Source organism: Electrophorus electricus, chromosome 6 (assembly GCF_041902795.1).
Source record: "Electrophorus electricus isolate QZ-2024a chromosome 6, ASM4190279v1, whole genome shotgun sequence".
NCBI lineage: Eukaryota > Metazoa > Chordata > Actinopteri > Gymnotiformes > Gymnotidae > Electrophorus > Electrophorus electricus.
Genome location: NC_137502.1, coordinates 29,162,671 through 29,180,886, shown reverse-complemented (window position 1 = coordinate 29,180,886; position 18,216 = coordinate 29,162,671). Strand labels below are relative to the sequence as shown.

Here is an 18,216-nt window from a genome sequence, read left to right as displayed (position 1 = left end):
CAACGACCACAACAGCCAGATGATGGGCTTTAACGAAAGCCCAGATTCTACCTGCAAGACTGTAACCTATGCATCACAGTGATCTGCAGATCTTTAGAGCTGAACTAAGCCTACAGTTCAAGATCACTGCTGAAACAGAGCCTAGCAAGTCCTGACTGCTGCTCAGTAGCAGGATTTCTATCCACCAAGTTTTTGCGACTTTTGAAAAAGATCAAAATTCATCCATATATGTTGCAAAAAGTTTTTTACGCTAGGATGAGCTAGAAAACTCAGGATATAAAATCACGGTAGCCTACGTAAGTTTTCACATAACCATAGTAGATAGCTTCACATTTTTTTCCCGCCAACACTTCATAAATGCGCATAATGTGGAATGTTTGGATGCAAACGTGGCTAGTGGAAACCCTGGCCTCTCTGACTCCGTCCTTTAATTAACCTGCAGAGCTCACTGCTCTAAGCCTGCGGGGTTGGGGGAGGGGGAACACTGGACATGTCCAGTGGGGAGGGCGGGGACGCGGACGTGGCTCTGTGTCATGACGTGGGATTATGGGTATGCGTAGCACGCAGAGGTTTGTGGAGGGGCAGACATACGAAATCTCAATGGCCCGTCATGAATCTGTGTGTCGCGTAGACTGGAGCAGTGCCAAGCTGGATATTCAGTAGTGACCGGGAAGAACTCGAAGATAATCTTGCAATAAATGATCGAGTATCGTATAAACTGCGAGATTCTTCGTGAGCGCATACGAAACTTCCATCCACGGTCACGATACCCAAACTTCGCTAACAAGCGGGATCACGGCGCAGCGCGGGGCTGAGGGTAAATCCTGGCTACTACACAACACCGCTCCCTACTGGCTATGTATACTGGAGGCAGACTGTGTAGGTTATGCGCCTGCACGTACACACTGTGCAGAGTCATGCTCTCATTTCTTTGCAGAAGTGTAAGTGAGGTGTTTTGGACGGCTGTGCTGGCAGGAATCCAGAGAGCTCGGGGTGGGTGGGGCCTGGGGGCTGTGCAAGGTGGAGTGGGCTTGGTGGCAGAAGAGAGGAGGCTCCCCAAAGCCTGGATTTTGTTCTACACACACGACAAAGAAACAAGAGAAGCACACACAGAAGTTCATCAGAACAGTGGACTAGGAGAAAAGGAAAGGCCTCTCAGACCCTCGCCCCACAACCCTGCTGTACAGCCCACAACCTCTGACCTTTGGATGAGCAGCAAACCAATTGTAACAAGTCCCTGCTGGCTCGGGAGCAGTCGCCTAGCAACCTCTCCTAGGGGGGGTGAGGGGTTGGGGGTGGGGAAGGGATGTGCCATCCCCGTTTTTGCCGCAGGCGAGGATTTCCATGGAAACGACACTGAACGGCAACACAACAGGACAGGTCTGCCAGAGGGTGCCACCATGCCAGGATCGCCAGGGTAACAGCACGGGTCCCTTCCGTTAACAACAACAATGTCTCCAATCAGGTTCATCCCACTTGCCAGACTACGAAACTCTCGAAACTTTACGACTCTCCAAAATTCTCCTAAACAACACAACCCTTTGAAGAGTTGATGTTTGGGATTTGGGGGGACTGATAGCACCAAATTTCAAACTCTCACCGTAAAAAGCTTATTTGTTGGGGGAGGGGTTGAGCCTTCCGGGAGTGGCAGAAACCTTCACACCGAAGATTTCCATATGACATTTTACCATTGGCCATGTCGAGCAATTAGGTGAACAGAGCTCACAGAGTCAGCGCCCGTCTGGTCTCGTCTCCACGTCCTCCGCGAGTCGAGCGGACGCTTCGTAATGATGATGCTGGCATTTCTTCTGAAAGCGGTCACGAGCACCAGCTCGCCGCGAGTGCCATCGCCATGCACGGCAAAGGTAGTTCATTAACACTGACGGCACAGGCGGCAATAAAACGAGGCAGGTGGAGTGTGGGGGGGGATGAGAGGAAAAGCAAAGCCCAGTACTGCTGCGTGTGCTCCGTCTTCCAACGGGAGCGCATACGAAACTTGGCTTCTTCCAGCCACGGTCGCGACACCCAAACTTCGCTAACAAGCGGGATCACGGCGCAGCGCGGGGCTGAGGGTAAATCCTGGCTACTACACAACACCGCTCCCTACTGGCTATGTATACTGGAGGCAGACTGTGTAGGTTATGCGCCTGCACGTACACACTGTGCAGAGTCATGCTCTCATTTCTTTGCAGAAGTACAAGCGAGGTGTTTTGGAGCTGGACAGGCTCCACAGCCGCAACGGAACTATCCGCCATCCAAGCGCGCGACTCTGGTGGCATGCGCATCATCAGTTTACACATCTATACCAGCGTGCAAAGCATCTGGTTCAAAGTTCAAAAGCCGTGCGTTTCGGCTCGTCAGCAAATACCCCAAACTCACCCTTGTGGTCAATTAGTTTTTGGCAACGCACCCTTTCTCAGGGGAAGCTGCTAACAGGGGGTAAAAGTACAGCCAATGCTTCTTTGTGTGCATGTGTGTGTGTTTCAGTGAAGCAGGCAGCTGATGACTGCAGCATACGCCCTCCTCTCAGCTAAAGCACGCATCATGATCACTTGGGCCACGTGTCAGGAGTCTTCCAGGAGTTAGTGTAGATGAACGTGTCGGCGACGTGTCACGCCTCCGGACCTTGACGGGTCACGTTTTAATCTGCCTGCTGTTAGTGGAGCATCTTCATGCATTTTAGGCACCGACACATACTGTGAGTAAAAAAAAAAAAAGTCTCCCATTTACCAAGAAGAAAAAAAAAAAGAAAGAATTGGAGACAAAACGCCAACCCGGGCTTTGTCCAAGTCTCTTCTCCGCTGGCTTGTTCGGTTACTTCCACCCCAATGGCCTTATGCAACTGCTGAATAGGACGGTAATCAAATATTACAGGTCGAGTTACACCAAAAGCCACAGTAAATCCAAACATGTTCCACAGCCCTTGGCTTGACATGGGCTCTGGTAATGCTGTGAAAGCAGCACACACTGCTACTGAGCATGGACGAGGGTGGAGGGGTCCAACATCCTCCGACATGAGAGCAATCCGTGGGCCCAAGGACGTGGAGCAGAGTGCTGGCGGAGGAGGGAACGCTGCAGGGGTCCGTCCGTGACCCCGGGCCCCCTCTGCCAGGCTTTGGCTGAGCTCCCTCAACCCCAGTGCCCTGTATGCAATCTAAGGGGGGGGGGGGGGAAAGGAAGAGAGAGAGAGAGAGAGAGAGAGAGAGAGAGAGAGAGAGAGAGAGAGAGAGAGAGAGAGATGCCTGGAAAAGACCAGCAGTTCCCAGCAGGAGATCTGATAAACGCCCTGTCTGCAGGTCTCTCTACAGGGTTCTCTCTCATTCCATTCTCGTGTAGTCTCCCTTGGGGGTGGGGAGGGGTTGAGGGGTGTTGCCTCACATGGCATGCAAGCTGAATAAAATCTTTGACCTGGGCCGATAACGGCAATATTGATCCAGCGGGGCGGGGGGGGGGGCAGATTCGAACATCGCTCAGAAATTGAGACGGGCAAAGTGTGGAAGGCGAACCGTTCCAGCTGGTGGGGAGGGACAGCCGCGGCTGACGCAGCCCGGTCGCCGCCCCGCTCGACTCCGAACACGTTCGCGGCCGAGACGCGAACAAGCAACGCGAGACCATCCGTCACCCTAATGGGACAGTCGCACAGCATAATGTCCTATTGCTAAACAACACGGGACACACAGAGAGCATAACCTTATGAATGAAATGAAGGGGACTGCTGTGTGTCATCTGTCTGTATAAATAAATTGCAGCCATGTTGGTAATGCGACACAGCAAGCAAAGGGAAATCCAGCCCAGAGTCTACTACTGTAAACAGCAAAACATGCGTGGGTCGAGACGGGGCGTAGGAGCAACTGCTTGAGCGAATCAAAATTAGAAGTCAATTCTGTGATTTTTTTTTTTTTAAGGTGTGGTCCGGATTTGCCCTCAAGCTGGAGGTGAAGAAGAAATACGTCAGTCCAGTCCTGTTCTGTAGCGCTCCAGGCGAAGGGAACAGTACAAACATTGACTTCTTGAAATGGGGAACGTGACATCGCTTTAATTCGGCTATGTGGTCATCCTCTGTAGCTGGTTACTGCTGAAGAAACTGAAGGCATCTACAAAGATGCTGCTTCAAGAGTAGGTGCACGTTTGCTACAGTTTATGACTTAACTCCTTGGAGGCTCACTGTCGACTACACCAGTAATACTACAGTTTGCTCTCCCAGTGTCAGTAGGACCCAAATGCTTGGTACTGTAGATCCAGGAGTGGTAGACCAACATGAGCTCCTACGCTTGAGGTTTTACTCCAGTCGACACTCCGTCAATGATCTGTTGATAAAAGTTGAAGTGAGACTTGGCTCCAACTTGCAGAACTTCTGTTCTATGAAACGTATTAACAACATGAAAACTAAACACACAAATACACCGGCTGCTACACACACCTACTCAGTAGAGAAAGCCCCTGTGCATACAAAATGCAGGTTTAAGCGGTACAAATAAAAGAGTTACAGCAATACAACAAGCTCTGACTCTCAAACATGCATCAGCTCCGTCATGCCAGTACAGAAGCGCTTCCCCAGCCAACCATCACTCTCATGCCATCACTCCTTTCTAATTCACGCAACTGGTGCAACAGCCTAGAGGAGACACGATATCCTGGAGGGCCGCGCTCCCAGTCTTCCCGAGGAGACCGGGTGTGCGCGTTTGTGTGCTTTCAGCGCTGTGGCCAATCCTGCCTGTGCGTGGTGGGTGGAGGAGGCCAGCTGAGGGCATAGTGAGCTGAAAAGGGCACATTAAGAATTTAAGAGCCACCATGAAATGGATCAGGGGAATGGACTGTGAAACCTGGGTGTGCATAGAGACAATGAGAGAGAGAGAGAGAGAGAGAGAGAGAGAGAGAGAGCCAGATGGAGAGGGAGGAAGGGAGGGAGGGAGGGAGAGAGAGAGAAAGAAAGAGAGAGAGAGACAGAAGCTCTCAGCAGGGGGTGGGGTGGGGGGGGGGACTTTGCACTCCTTGCTGTTAGCTAAAGAGGGAACACCTTCTCTTGACAATTTTACCAGAAGCCACAGGAGACACATAAGCAGTCCAGCACCACACCGAGCGTCCTTCTGTGGAATTCTTAAATATGATTTCAGTATTCGTGTCGAGACACAGAAATGCCATGACAATTATACACGGTTACACACAAAATGAACGCATGCTTGGAGTTATTTGATTCCATTTTGGATTAAGGAAGGGAATTTGAAGGGAATTCAACAGTTCCATTTTCGTTTCTGATCAGTTCTCTTCTACACGTCCAAACAGCCGGATGTGCTACAGTGCAACTCTGACGGCATTTTCCTTTCCTGAAATATACAGAACATCTTCAAAAGGTCAAAGTCTAATATTTAATCAAACCATTTATCTGACATGCGATATGGAACCCATCAGGCCTGTAGTGCTTATTGTGTTCAATCTTCTCAGGGCCAGTTGTCCTATGAGGTCTATTATAATGCCTTACAACGCCACCGTGAGCAGCTTCTGCTTGCAGTAGAAGGGAGAAGAGGAAGAGGGATGATGATCTTCATCAAACGCAGCATCCCACCACAAAGCACACCCCTCCGCCCGAACGATCCCAGCACATGCTCTAAGCCACGGAAGACGACCGCTCTGACCCAAGGCGCCAACGGGAAGCGCCGTCCCATCTCCCTCACTCGGCCCTTAATCCTCTCCTTCGACGGGCCGTCCAATCACGTGTCTAGGCCAGCTCGCCGCAGGTGAGGCGAGGGAAAGCAAAAGGAAATCAAAGGGAAGCGAGCGAGAGCCCGGCACACCAGAGGGGCCGCCGCCTCGGACCTGGACCGCAGCAGAGGAGCGAGTGTGAGTCTGAGTGACGGAGAGAGAAATTCCAGCCCTGCTGAGACCTATTGATTCAGTAGCGCTGCTGTTTGAAAAACACACTTAAAAACTCATTCTAGGGGAGAGAGTGCGAGGGAAAGTGGAAGAAAAAAAGAACAGGGGAAGAGAGTGAAAACGAGGGAGAGCGAGAGGGAGCGAGAAAAAGAAGGAAAGAGCAAGCAAGAAGAAGAAGAGAGAGAGAGAGAGAGACGCGGCTTACTGCACAATGCTGTACGAGGCGTCTGCCAATAACAAGCTATTTAATAACAGTTCTAAAGGCATCAGAAACACACTAGAGCTTTTACAGCTAAGTGCCCCTTTACCTCAGAGGTCTAGTCTGCTTCACACACACCAACACACCACCGCTGAAAGGAGAGGTGTTGCTGAATCGCTCATACAGGTGTTGCTGAACAGCGCGCCGCCTGTCCAGTGGGCCACGGTCATGCGCTCTCTCTCAACACTGTTAACCCTGGCCTTCCCCTTGGCTAGCCAACCCGATCAGTCCTGCATGCACACACACAGACGCTCGCGCGCACTCGCACAGAGTGGCTTCTTCGGCACACTGGCAGCCTGCTCTGAGCATTTGGTCATCTGAAGTGATGGAACAGGAAGAGTTGCAAATGAACGAGGGAGCATATTGAGAGTGAAGAAGACATTAACTCCAGAGTGTTCTTTCCCCAAGCAGCAGGAGGACACAAGAGTCGGACCGGGGACCAGCGATGCGACTCGGACCCCGAGACACAGGGACTCGTTTATGGAGGGCAACCATCAGCGAACAATTTTCAAAATGGTGAAGAACAACTCATCACTGCTGGGTACATGTTCGTAACGCTGAGCCTAAATGTGGAGAAACAGACTGGACCTGCATAAAGATGGGACACATGCCCGTTAAAAGAACGCATTATCCTCCATCGCTGTCAGAACACCAGCACGTCGCAAATTAATTACTCACCGGGTTTTATTCAGCGAAAAACGCGGCTCAAAAAAACCCCACTGACATTATGTTTAATGACTCTCACAAAATATTTTGATCTGTAGGAACAAGCGTTAGAGAGCTGTTGTTCATTTTTGGCCAAGAAAATGGTGTGCCTTGGCAATGACTAACTGATGTAAGACATGCTTTCTGAAAGAAGGACAAATAAAAATATGGAAATTAAATGTTTATTAAATGTTCCTATTATTTGTTTTGGCCGATCCTGTTTTATTTTTGAATTGAGTACACCGTGTCTCACAGTGTGAGGCATTTTCAAAAAGAAAATCGTGATGTCATTTGTGTCAGCTGTTATGAAAAGCTCACTAATTCAGAATTTGTATTTAGATCACTGGAATAGAACGGCAAGCGATTGTAATGCCATATTAAACAGAAGACAAGTTTTGACATGACGGCCCCTGTGCCTGGTGAATATCAGCTACAATACACACTCCTCCGCTTCCCATCGCTCAAAATAAAGTAGCCAAATATAATCTTTTTGTAAATACACAGTCATCAAGGAGGCCGATAAGACAGCTGTACCCCGAGGAGCTGGCTATGTGCTTGTATGCGCACGTGTGCAAATCACTGTGCATGTGGGACTGTGATTTCATGCATTTGGAAGGAGGGAGGTGTTTGCTGTGGTCGGTGGAGTGCCGTATTTCGTGTGTGTGTGTGTGTGTATGTTGCGGGGGGGTTTACACAAGCGCATGTACGAATGCGCCCGCTCTTTCATGCATGCGTGTCAGTGGGGGGTGGCTGTATCGGGAAGCGAGAGAGGAAGTTAGTAGTTGTCATTATGAGTAAGAGAGGAGATGCGCTCTCGACCCTGCAGTCAGCTCCGCCACCACCTTACCCCCCTGTCAATCACCCAGGCTGGGGGGGGGGGGGGGGTATGTGAATTCTGCCATCAAAAGATTATAATGTTCTTTTAATTGTTGTGTGTGTCATTTGTGCTGCCATCTTGGCTAGGGCTCATTCGTAAGAGATTATAATCTCAATGTGACTATCCGAGCTAAAGAAAGTTCATATAAATAAAACTTTACAAAAAAACAAAAACAAAATGTGTATGCATGTGCACATACATATAAATAACTGGCTGAGAGAAAGTGAAGTTTGGAGAAGCTTCTCTCTCTCTTACGCGCACGCGCACACGCACGCACACACGCACGTATGTATAGAGCCATTTTACATTCAATAGTCCTGAAAACGGCTTTACGCATTAAACCCTCCCACAGGACCCCCCTCCACCCAAGCACACATACAACCCTCATCACCCCCCAAATCACAGGGGGGGGGGGGTTCAAACACCTCCTGCCGAGATCCTCCAGCAGATCACCTCCTGTGCACAGCGGAAGGCCCACGGAGGCCCCTGCATGTACATCGCCACATCTCCCTGCCCATTAACAACAAATGTCAGCTGCTGTTTAAAAGAAAATCCACCCGCCTTTAATGCCGGCTGCAGGACCTCTCCTCGGACTCCTGAGGAACAGAGTCTTACAGCGCCTTAGCCATCGCTGACCAATCGATCGAGTCCACATTCGAAGGAGGCAAAAATCGCCAGCTGAAATTGGTCAGTGGGGCGTGGGTGGGGAGAGAATAAATGTAACGGATTTGAGGGACATGAGGGGCCAACGAGCGCACTGGACTTCCCCTGACAGAACCCCACGCAACCCAGCGCCACCTGACTGCAGTGAAAGCCTTCCTGCTTCAAGGGAAATGCACCAAGCAGGTTACTGCGTGACACGTTAGTCAGGGGGCCCTCTGTCAGCCAGCGTGGACTTCTGCAGAACGAGCATGCCGGCACGCCACGAAGACCATAACCCGCATGGCCTCGGCACAGTCACCGTGAAGTTCTTTCTATTTTGTTTACCAGAGGCCTGTTACACCAGCACAGCTCAATGTTCGTCTGTGATTTACGCCCGTTACGCGTGTTACGGCTGCTGACTGCAGGTTGGCCTGCGACTTGGGCACCGTTCCGTGTTACAGCTGCTGACTGGGCTGTGTGGTTTACAGGAGACATGTGGCAGCCCTGCATGCTATAGGCTTTCCAACCATGACGCATAGAAGATGGAGAGGGAGTGAGAAAAATCTTTGCAAGAGAGCAAGTGTCAGTGTACTGTCTGTCTGTGTGTGTGTGAGAGAGAGAGAGAGAGAGAGAGAGAAGGGGGAATGGAAAAGAGAAAGAGAGCACGCAAAGCCAAATGCCCCTTTGGGATCTCGGATTGTTTCCCAGTGCCAGCTGAGGGATTCTGATCAAAACTCTGGCAGTACCATCATGAAAGGATATGGTAATTTAAAAAAAAAAAGAAAACCCACGACACCACAGAACAGCAGGCCAAGCTCAGCAGAGGAGCAATATGTCTCGGCTGCATGGCTGTTTACATAGCCTTCCAGCATGGCTGTCACATTCAATTAATTACCCTCCATCACGGTGACAAAAGTGATTAAAACAAGAGGAAATATCTCCGCGCACAGCCCGAAACGTCAGCATCGCCCCTCCATCTCTCCATCCAATTACTGCTCAAACGAGACACACCCCTCATTAAAACCCGGGGATGACCGGTGACGAGCTTTCGGACATGTTGAGAGTTGTGTGTGTGTGTGTGTGCCGCGTTCATTAGAACATGCCGCGTTCGTTAGAAGCGCCTGGCTCACCCCCAAGCGTCTGCAGAGGCTTAAAGCGCTGGGGCGCGCGCACGCTCCTCGCGTCTAACGCCTTCCTTGCTCCATTTTACACACAGCGCCGACACGCTCTGCCACAACAGATTAGTGCGTTTGGACAACAAGAGGGGCTGTGCTCTGATACCAAGTGCGTTTAAACTCCCATCAGTAACTTAGCTGAAATACAAGTGCAAATTCCTAATGCCAAGGTCTCCATGTCTCCTTTCATCTATAGCTCACATAAATTGCTGATTTCATCACAGGCTGCAGCTGACTGGAGGGTGAAGCAGCTTTTTAAAGTTGGCCTATTACGTTCTAAGAGAATTATGAACTTCAGAACAGCTGTGTTATTACAGGTTTCCTATGAGACGACTTTAAATAAATAGCAAATCTCAAACCATTTTTACCGTTCAGGTAAATCCTTCCGTTCTAAAACCGCCAGACTTGGTTAGTCTTTCGGTATCGTGTCGCAGTGCAAATGGCACCGCGCGAAATCTCGTTCTCCACGCTGTAGAGGAGGCAGTTGGACATGAATATAAAAAGGCAAGCGTCGCAGAGATTACACACAGCTCACACGAGCGCGGCTGCGCCGCCGCTCGCGCGTGTGAACGAGCTCGCACGCGGCGGGAAGATGTCGTTCCACAGTCCCCAGACAAGCGCGGGTCCCCAAAGCCTTGCAAGCAGCCAGCCAGGGACTGGGGCAGTGGGACCCAGTCCTAGAAACCAGTGAACACGCAGGCCTAGCTGCAGAAACATCCGCCTAATGCGTCCACGCTCTTCTGTGTTCTCCGTTAGGCCGGCTTATAGAGATCGACTTCATTTCCTACACTCAGTCAGCATTTGAGAAATCACTGCCTGGCAGGGGAGCAGACTTGCGGTGGCAGAAACTCGCACTCCATAGGGAGAACACACACAACGGTCCTGGCTAGTCAGAGACTAACCAGAGACACCATCTATGATGACTGCTAGCATGAAAATCCAACTTTACACATCAGACCTGTTGCCACAGCAATGCTTACAATGCACGCAGGCTCACACACTTGCGTTCACAGCTGAGATGGATCACACACACGCACACACACGCACGCACACGCACGCACACGCCGACATCAACCATGTCGACTTTCCTGAGCAACTGCAGCTTCACAGGACCCACACAGCCAAGATCATAATCAAGGTTAATCGAGTTTGGGCCAAATCAAGATCTGTTTTAAATTCACATTTCTCACTCAGCCGGCACAGTGTAAACTGGACACTAGACATTTGCACCTAATAACATAAAAACAACCCAGTCATGATTCTTAAGTCCTACTCCAAAAGAAACGCTCGCATTGTGTAAAACCAACAGCATCTAGGCAGATAACAAAACCATGTGGACCTACCTGCAGTTTGGAGGAGGGTCAAGGGTTATCTCAGCTAGCTCCTTCTGGATCCTGCAGAGTGAGAGAACAGACGTTTGTCCAGGCACCGTAAGAAACCCGTTCGGCTAGCCTGCTCGGAACAACCAACGCTTGGTCGGTTCCCATCTGAGCTAGCGAGCCAGTCCGATACTCGCAGACACTTTTCCAAAACTTCCTGAGTAGCATTTGATTTTCCACTAAGAAAAGAACTGCCTTCAGTTTTTTTATTTTAATTTTTTTTTGTTTTAAACAGCTATTTTATAATTCTTTGGGTATCTTTTGTAATGGTTGGCAGCAGCTTCCTGCAGCAGTAGAGCATGTCTGAGGAGTGCCTGGAAACTGTAAAGCAGTTTTTTTAAAGAACATATTTGTCAATAACTAAAAATAAATAAATAAATAAATAAATTAAAACATTTTTTATATATTTATTTCCACACGGGATGCTGTTTACCGCCAAATAGACTTGACAAGTCTTTAATGAATTGCTTTGTTGCAAACCTACAAAGACATGATCATTTATTTAAAAAGATTATGAAAAGTAGAACTGTCAAATACATTTAGCGGGGGGAATGGCTTCCGCAGACGCCTGTGAGCAGCCTCACTCGTCCCCGTGGGCCAGTGGGCTTTGGCTTATAAATGAAAGCTTTAGAAGCTCAGGTGCAGAGAACACGCGAGTCAGATTTCACGAGCGCAAACCCTCCGTTTATATGATCGAGTAGTAAAACACACCACACATCTCACTCACTCACTCACTCACTCTCACACACACTCTCCATCGGTGAGCATGGAACAATGGCACTCATTATTATCCCCAAATGGTCCTTGAGAGGAAATATACAAGGCCAACATTATGATACAGGCTTATTAAATAATAATCTGATTATTTAGACAGGCCCATTATATATTTTATTACACAGGCTCATGCTGTATGTTGTGCTCTATATTGTGTCTGTGTGTGTGTGTGTGTGTGTGTGTGTGTGTGTATGTATTTTATATATATATATATATATATATATATATATATATATATATATATATATATATATATATATATATATATATATATATATAAAATGTGAGTATATGTGTGTGTGTGTGTACACACATACATATACACACGCGCGCACGCACACACGCGCACGCACGCACACACACACGCGCACGCGCGCACGCACGCACACACGCGCACGCATACATACATACATACATACATAGGAAAAAAAACAAAAAAAACCCAATAACCTTATTTAATAACAGTTTGGCTGTACTCAGTATGTGTGTGTCTGTTCTTATACACACAAGCACATGCACACGCACATACATACATACAAATATAAACAATCTATTCCTGTGAGGTGTAGTCTGAGGTTTCCTGTGAGGTGTAGTCTATACACCACAATAACCACTGGCAGAATGGCCCAGCCAGCTTGTAAATCCCTCAAGCTGAGCGGCACAGTTATAGCCTACTGGTGCATTAAGAAAGGAATCCCTGCGAATAAAACCACAGTGCCACGGCACTGGAAGAGCGGATGCCTGGCAAGTGCTGCCATTCCGACAACCCCCCTCTGCTCCCCGACCTGGACCAACCCCGAGCAGGTCTCCACTGTGGGGGAGGGGCAGTGGTCCGGGGGGAGCCAGTGCTATGCCGGACAGTAATAAAACACCTCTGGTTACGAGGCGACTTGCGAACTCAACTGCATGCTACGCAATTTGATAGCACCCCCCCCCCCCCCCCCAAAAAAAAAAAAACGAAAACGTGGTGGGTGAGTCCAAGGGCGGGAGCGATGGTTAAGAGGGGGAGGGGCAGCGGGGGGGAGACCCGCCCCATCCAAACCCTCAGTGCCGCCTTCCTGTAGCACTCATTGTGATAAATGCCCATTTCTATTCCACAGACCGCAATAAAAAGGGATTTCTGTGGAGCCTGGAATTTTTAGAGTGTGATTAATTTAACAAAAATTATTAATCAACACAGTCATTTGCTCATCAATGCTGAACATTTGTCATCAAGGGTACTTTTAGCTTTGTGCTGAATTTAATGATCTCCAGTTTGGAGTCGTTGCAAATCTCTGACTGTACCAGGCAATGAATTACTACTCTTTAAGAACAGACTACACACACAAGTCATGTGAAGGTGTGTGCCATCTGAGCCCTTTAGACTTTTACCACATCACTTGTATCACTCGTCTGACGACGCAACTAAAACGATCAGCTGACTGAAGGGACAGCAGAATGACCCCCATTGTCCACTCAGCTGAGGGGATGAAACCAAACAGCCATGGATGAAACCAAATAGCTATTCAGTAATCTCCAACTGCTGGGACTGCTGCCAGGCTTCCAAGAGTATTCCGCAGGGACAGACATAAATCTTGACTAATTCAAACCAATAATGAAGATTTAAACCGGAGTTCTTCCCAAAATAGGCAAATGATAATCTTCCTACAGCGTTTGACACGTGGACTAGAACATTCACTGCTTGCAAAGCTCAGCCGGACGGCGGCCCACCTCTTGGCACTGGTGGAGAGTTTAGCGGCCGTCTTGCTGGAGATTTTGGCCTCTTTCTTTTTCGGAGGAGCCTGTTCTCGCTCCCTCTCCCGCTCCCTGTCGTCAGGCTGCTCCGTGGACACCACCTCCCTCTGCTCAGCGTCGGAGCTGCCACCGCTCGTGTTGGGACTGTCGTCCGGCCTCGGCTGGACCTCGCTGGACATTCTTCTCTGGCAAAGGTGTGTGGAAAGAAAGACACAGAGACAGAGACAGGGAAAGACACCGTGAAAAGCATTAAACCCACTGGCAATTCTTTGCCAGATCCTCCAAAGAATGTGAACCTTGCGGCGCTAGCCCTTTAACCGGAAGCAACCAATCCCAAAACGTTTCAGGCTTGTCCTAACAACTACGTGCCAATCATATGGTCTTATTTAAAACCAACTCTGCTAAGCAACTTCCTACTGCTTTCACACTGGGGGCACAGAGCAAGACACAGAGAGCATAGTGGCTACAGCATGTAAAACCTGTCAAACTTCATGACACACGTTTTATGTAAATGCATGAAATTAACGTCAAAGTAAACACGAAAGGCAAATGTCCATGCATCACACCGCTGCTTCAGTATGAATTACTCCCTATTCGAACGGACAGGGGTCTACCACAGCAACTCTAAAAATAGCTGCCCGAGAGCCTTAAAACACGGCGTCAGAAAGAAAGACATCTCAAAACACATCTTGGTTTAACCACTTACATATGATTAGTACTTGTTGTGTCATGTTTAAATATCACGGCGTGCCTATGGTCCTCAAAATAAAAGGCTGGAGCTGTTACACAGGCCACTCTTTACATATGTCTTTAAAGGTCACAACAATAAGCACGGAGATCTCTCTGGAGGGAGCCAGAGGCACGGAGGCTTCCCGGTAATCAAGGCCCTGACTCCAAGGTCGAGCAGTGGAAATTCAATTTTCCATCAGAACCATAAACCCTCAAGGTGACCAGGGCACCTTCCGCACAGAGCGTTAGTCAAGAGGTAGAGAGACCGCCTGACGGACACACAAAATATTGGACCAAGGCGAACGCGGGTTCCTGGTAAGACACACAGCACACATTTCAGCTCTGACCGATCACACAAGCACACAGTAGGCCAGGTGGCCGAGAATGGCGTGCTGGAGCAATTATAAGCCCTGATTAAGGCTCAAGCATTACTTAACCTGCTGCCATTCCTAGTGCAGGCAGGTTAATCTTTACTGTTCATTACTACTCCATTGCAATCTCATGCATTAATGCATGAACATAAGACTGATGATCATAGACAAAAAAAAGTGGGAGGAAAGTGTGGTTTATCACAGCGAAAAATAATGATGTGTGAGAACATGATTTTAATCTACGGCTGTGAAAAACAAACCAGTATACTGATTTCCTTCTGCAGGGCATCAACTACTGATACAGTTAGTGATGTTCAATAAGATTATTGCCAAAGATCAATGCAAAATGAAGACAACACAGGTATCCTTGCCTCACATTCAGTGCCTTTTACCACAGGCCAAGGTCTCAGTGTGGGCAGTGTCTCTGCTGGACCTCTACCAGTAAACCCACTATGATGATTATTCAGAGACTTGCGAACTTCTGACACTGTCGTTATTTGTAATGGCATTTTAACAGGCCATTATTAGAGAATTAAACTGCAAATAACCTTAAGGCCTGCTGCATCAAGTTAGTGTTTGGCTGACCGCCCTCATCCAGAACTCTGATAATCAGAGGTGGATTTATGTATGGCTGATAGCTTAATTAGATATCTATTAAACATATGCTTTAAACTTGAGATTTATCTACAACTAATTAAAAGACTACAAGAGTCCGCATAGATCTAATATCTTTCTTTTCACGTCCTGATTCAATACATTGCAAAAAACAAACAAAAACAAAAACAAACAAACAAAACAAAAAAGGTTTCTTTTTAATAATCTCGGGAGCAAAAGAGGGATCATTTTTTTCCAAGACACAAATTTTACAGATGACATAATCGATTCCACTCATCCCATCACATGATGGTAATGCGCTGAATGTTGTCATCCGTAACAGCTTTATGACGTCTTTGGGGAACCCATTGTATAGTTGGAACCCCGAACCCGATAAACAGCCGCGTGGAACCCTTCAGCAAATGGATATTTATCGGAATCAAGAGTCAACCGATAACACTATAACCCCATAGCGTAGCCAAACGTGCTGCGACGGAAGAGGGGGACAACCCCCGCCATGTGGAAGAAAGAGAAAACTCCCTGCCATCTTCTGTTGTGTAAATAACCCATCGCGCTTGTCCCGCGTAGCTGTCAAAATACCGTCGAAGGTCATCGCGCGGAGAAGCCCCGTGATCGCGCGAGCCAACAATAAGCAAAAACAAAACACTGGCAACGCGGTGGCCGAAAACGTACGGCTGGCTGGCTAATTACAAAGACAGCGGGGTCGTCCAAAACCCCTCGATGTGAAAACTCTGCTGACAACCATATTCTCGAAAATTTGTGAAAAAGAATAAAGACTTTTTAATGGCCACAAAGCGTCTGGTCGTCAGCCATAAACCACCCCACCCCCTTCCCCCACAGATCTGTCGCTTTCCGGAGCATTTACAGCATACTTCACAGGCTCCTTCACAACAACGGCACAGATAAGAATTACCTCTCAATTATAGGGCAAACGGCCGTCGACGCCTGAGAAAGATCCTCGGTCAAGCAAAGAGACGGCTATCCCGTGTGTGGAGAACAACAGTTAACCGCACGCTCTCGCTCGCAGGTCCTTTTGAGTATTAATGAACACTAAGCAATCCTGCTTCGGAGACTCTGAAACAACCGGACCGCCTCCGAGCGCGCTCTTAAACACTTTGTACGTGTGCGCGCCCAGCAATGCGTGCCTCTCTCTCTCTCTCTCTCTCTCTCTCTGTGTGTGTCTGTGTAAGATTAAGACTTATAATAAGTCAAAGTGAATAGTGCATTACTAATTGGACAACATGGGTCATTTTGCTACTACAGAAGGGGCATAGAATATGCAAGTTTATACAAGAAAACAATGTATGTATTTTTATCTAAATTAATGAAAGGTTTTAAAAAAAATTTTTTTAATGAAAGGTTTTGTTTTTAAAAAAAAACACGCAGATTATCAGAAACAGAAATGGCCTTGTCTCCACTCTGAAACTGAGATTTATTTTTACCTCCACATATAAAAAGATATTGTAGAAAGATAAAATGATGAAGAGACATAACCCTGATCTGGGTTGGGTTATCTCACCCACTCCATTCTGTTTCAAGTCACTCCGGTTTAGACATGTCATTAAGCCCAGAGGGGCAAGAGCCAGGAAGGAATGTTCTTCGTCAGCCAGAAGATAGCTCAGTCTCAATCTTCCCCCCCCCCCCCCCCCCCATCAGCCAACTCTTCCTCGTAGACAGTGATGTATTGATTCCTCATTCCTCATCACCTGGTGCAAATTGCTTCTTCCCAAAGGGCACAATGAAGTTATGTTCAGTACTGAGCTTCCTCTTTTTAACTGAGGAACTGAAGCATTATGGCATAGGAGGAAATGGATTGAGAGAGCACCCTGAGTTGGACCTTTGGGCTGAGAGAAAGATTAGAGTGGGGCAGTGGAATGGTAATAGACAAGCTCCAACCACAGTCTTTTTTTCAGGTGGTGGCTTGTTCCCATGCTGCTATACCCTGTGATCTCATAGCCTAAACTCAGTATTTATGCAGAAAGGTCAGGATATAATGACTGGATCAGACACGAAGGATGTGGGTCAGGAATCTGAAATCTTTGTCAAGTACGCATTTGCGCCTTGTCTTTTCAGCCTTTACCACTTTCTGATCTGATGGGGCCCCCGATGGGCATATATAATGGTAACGACCACAAGAGGGCGGTAATGGGTGTTACTGATTTGGAACAGCCTGCGCCGGTTTCAGATTCATCCCTATCAATTTACTAAATGTTTTGACCTCTCGCCACCCTGCTCATAAAAACTCATCTAACTACAAATCCTTTTTACCTAAATGAAACGAACTCACTGAACTTTAACATAATAAAACTCTGGGACTATGTTTTGATGTTGGACTTGTTTCTTTGCTCTTTATGAACCTTCAATAATGTCTATAAATTATATAGTTTGAAGATATGGCAGGTGAAGTACTTAAACATATACAAAAATATATACATGGTGGAAGACTACCCAAATGTGATCTAAACAAATGAAATCAAGTGTGACATTGCCAAACGCATCAAAAGTATCACAAATATTGGCCCTGATGAGTCTACAGATAATCCAGTGGCTACAGTTAATTTCTGGAGAAAGTAACATATTAGCTTTAAGAGATTTTGAATCTTTTAAGGAGAAAATCTAATTTTTAATGGAATGCTATAAGCAATTACAGCTGGAGGATTAGACATATCACCAGTTCATCCTTGAAAGGAACAAGATGAAACAGAAATGATTGAAAAAACCTAAAAGCTATGCACCCTCTAAAGTAGACCAATAATTATTAAATGAATATTGTTCCGCTAATTATGAAATTGTAGTCTAAATTGTTAAATTAATTCACTTAAACTTGGGATACGATTAACAAATTCTTCTAGAAACCAATCAATATATAAGTGAATACATGTTTTTATTTGGTTTTGATTTTTGTTTTCCTGACTTTTTAAAAATACATTTGCATTCATTGTGGACGTAATAAAAATTCTTCTTTTAAGCAGTGAAGAGAATAAATGTATGATTATGGTCTTCTCTTGCGGTCAACCAGTCATGTACAAGTTCAAAAGACTCCGGAACATTATTGCTCGCCTTGTTTTCCGTCAGTGTTAAATTT

At 47.2% G+C, this 18,216-nt stretch overlaps 1 protein-coding gene across 2 annotated transcripts in view; it reads right to left on the bottom strand.

Moving 5' to 3' along the window:
* LOC113577240 (ubiquitin-conjugating enzyme E2 E2) overlaps window positions 1–16,228 on the bottom strand; it is a 30,228-nt gene extending 14,000 nt beyond the window's left edge. Inside the window, exons 1-3 of one of the 2 annotated variants that reach the window (XM_035524876.2) lie at window positions 16,045–16,228; window positions 13,393–13,596; window positions 10,873–10,923 (exon numbers count right to left, since the gene is read on the bottom strand). In XM_035524876.2, coding sequence (XP_035380769.1) covers window positions 10,873–10,923; window positions 13,393–13,595 — 254 coding nt within the window. In that variant the 5' untranslated portion in view covers window position 13,596; window positions 16,045–16,228. Of the gene's footprint in view, window positions 1–10,872; window positions 10,924–13,392; window positions 13,602–16,044 lie in introns of both variants that reach the window. The other variant, XM_035524875.2, reaches the window with a different exon arrangement.
* Between the last annotated feature and the right edge of the window lie 1,988 nt (window positions 16,229–18,216).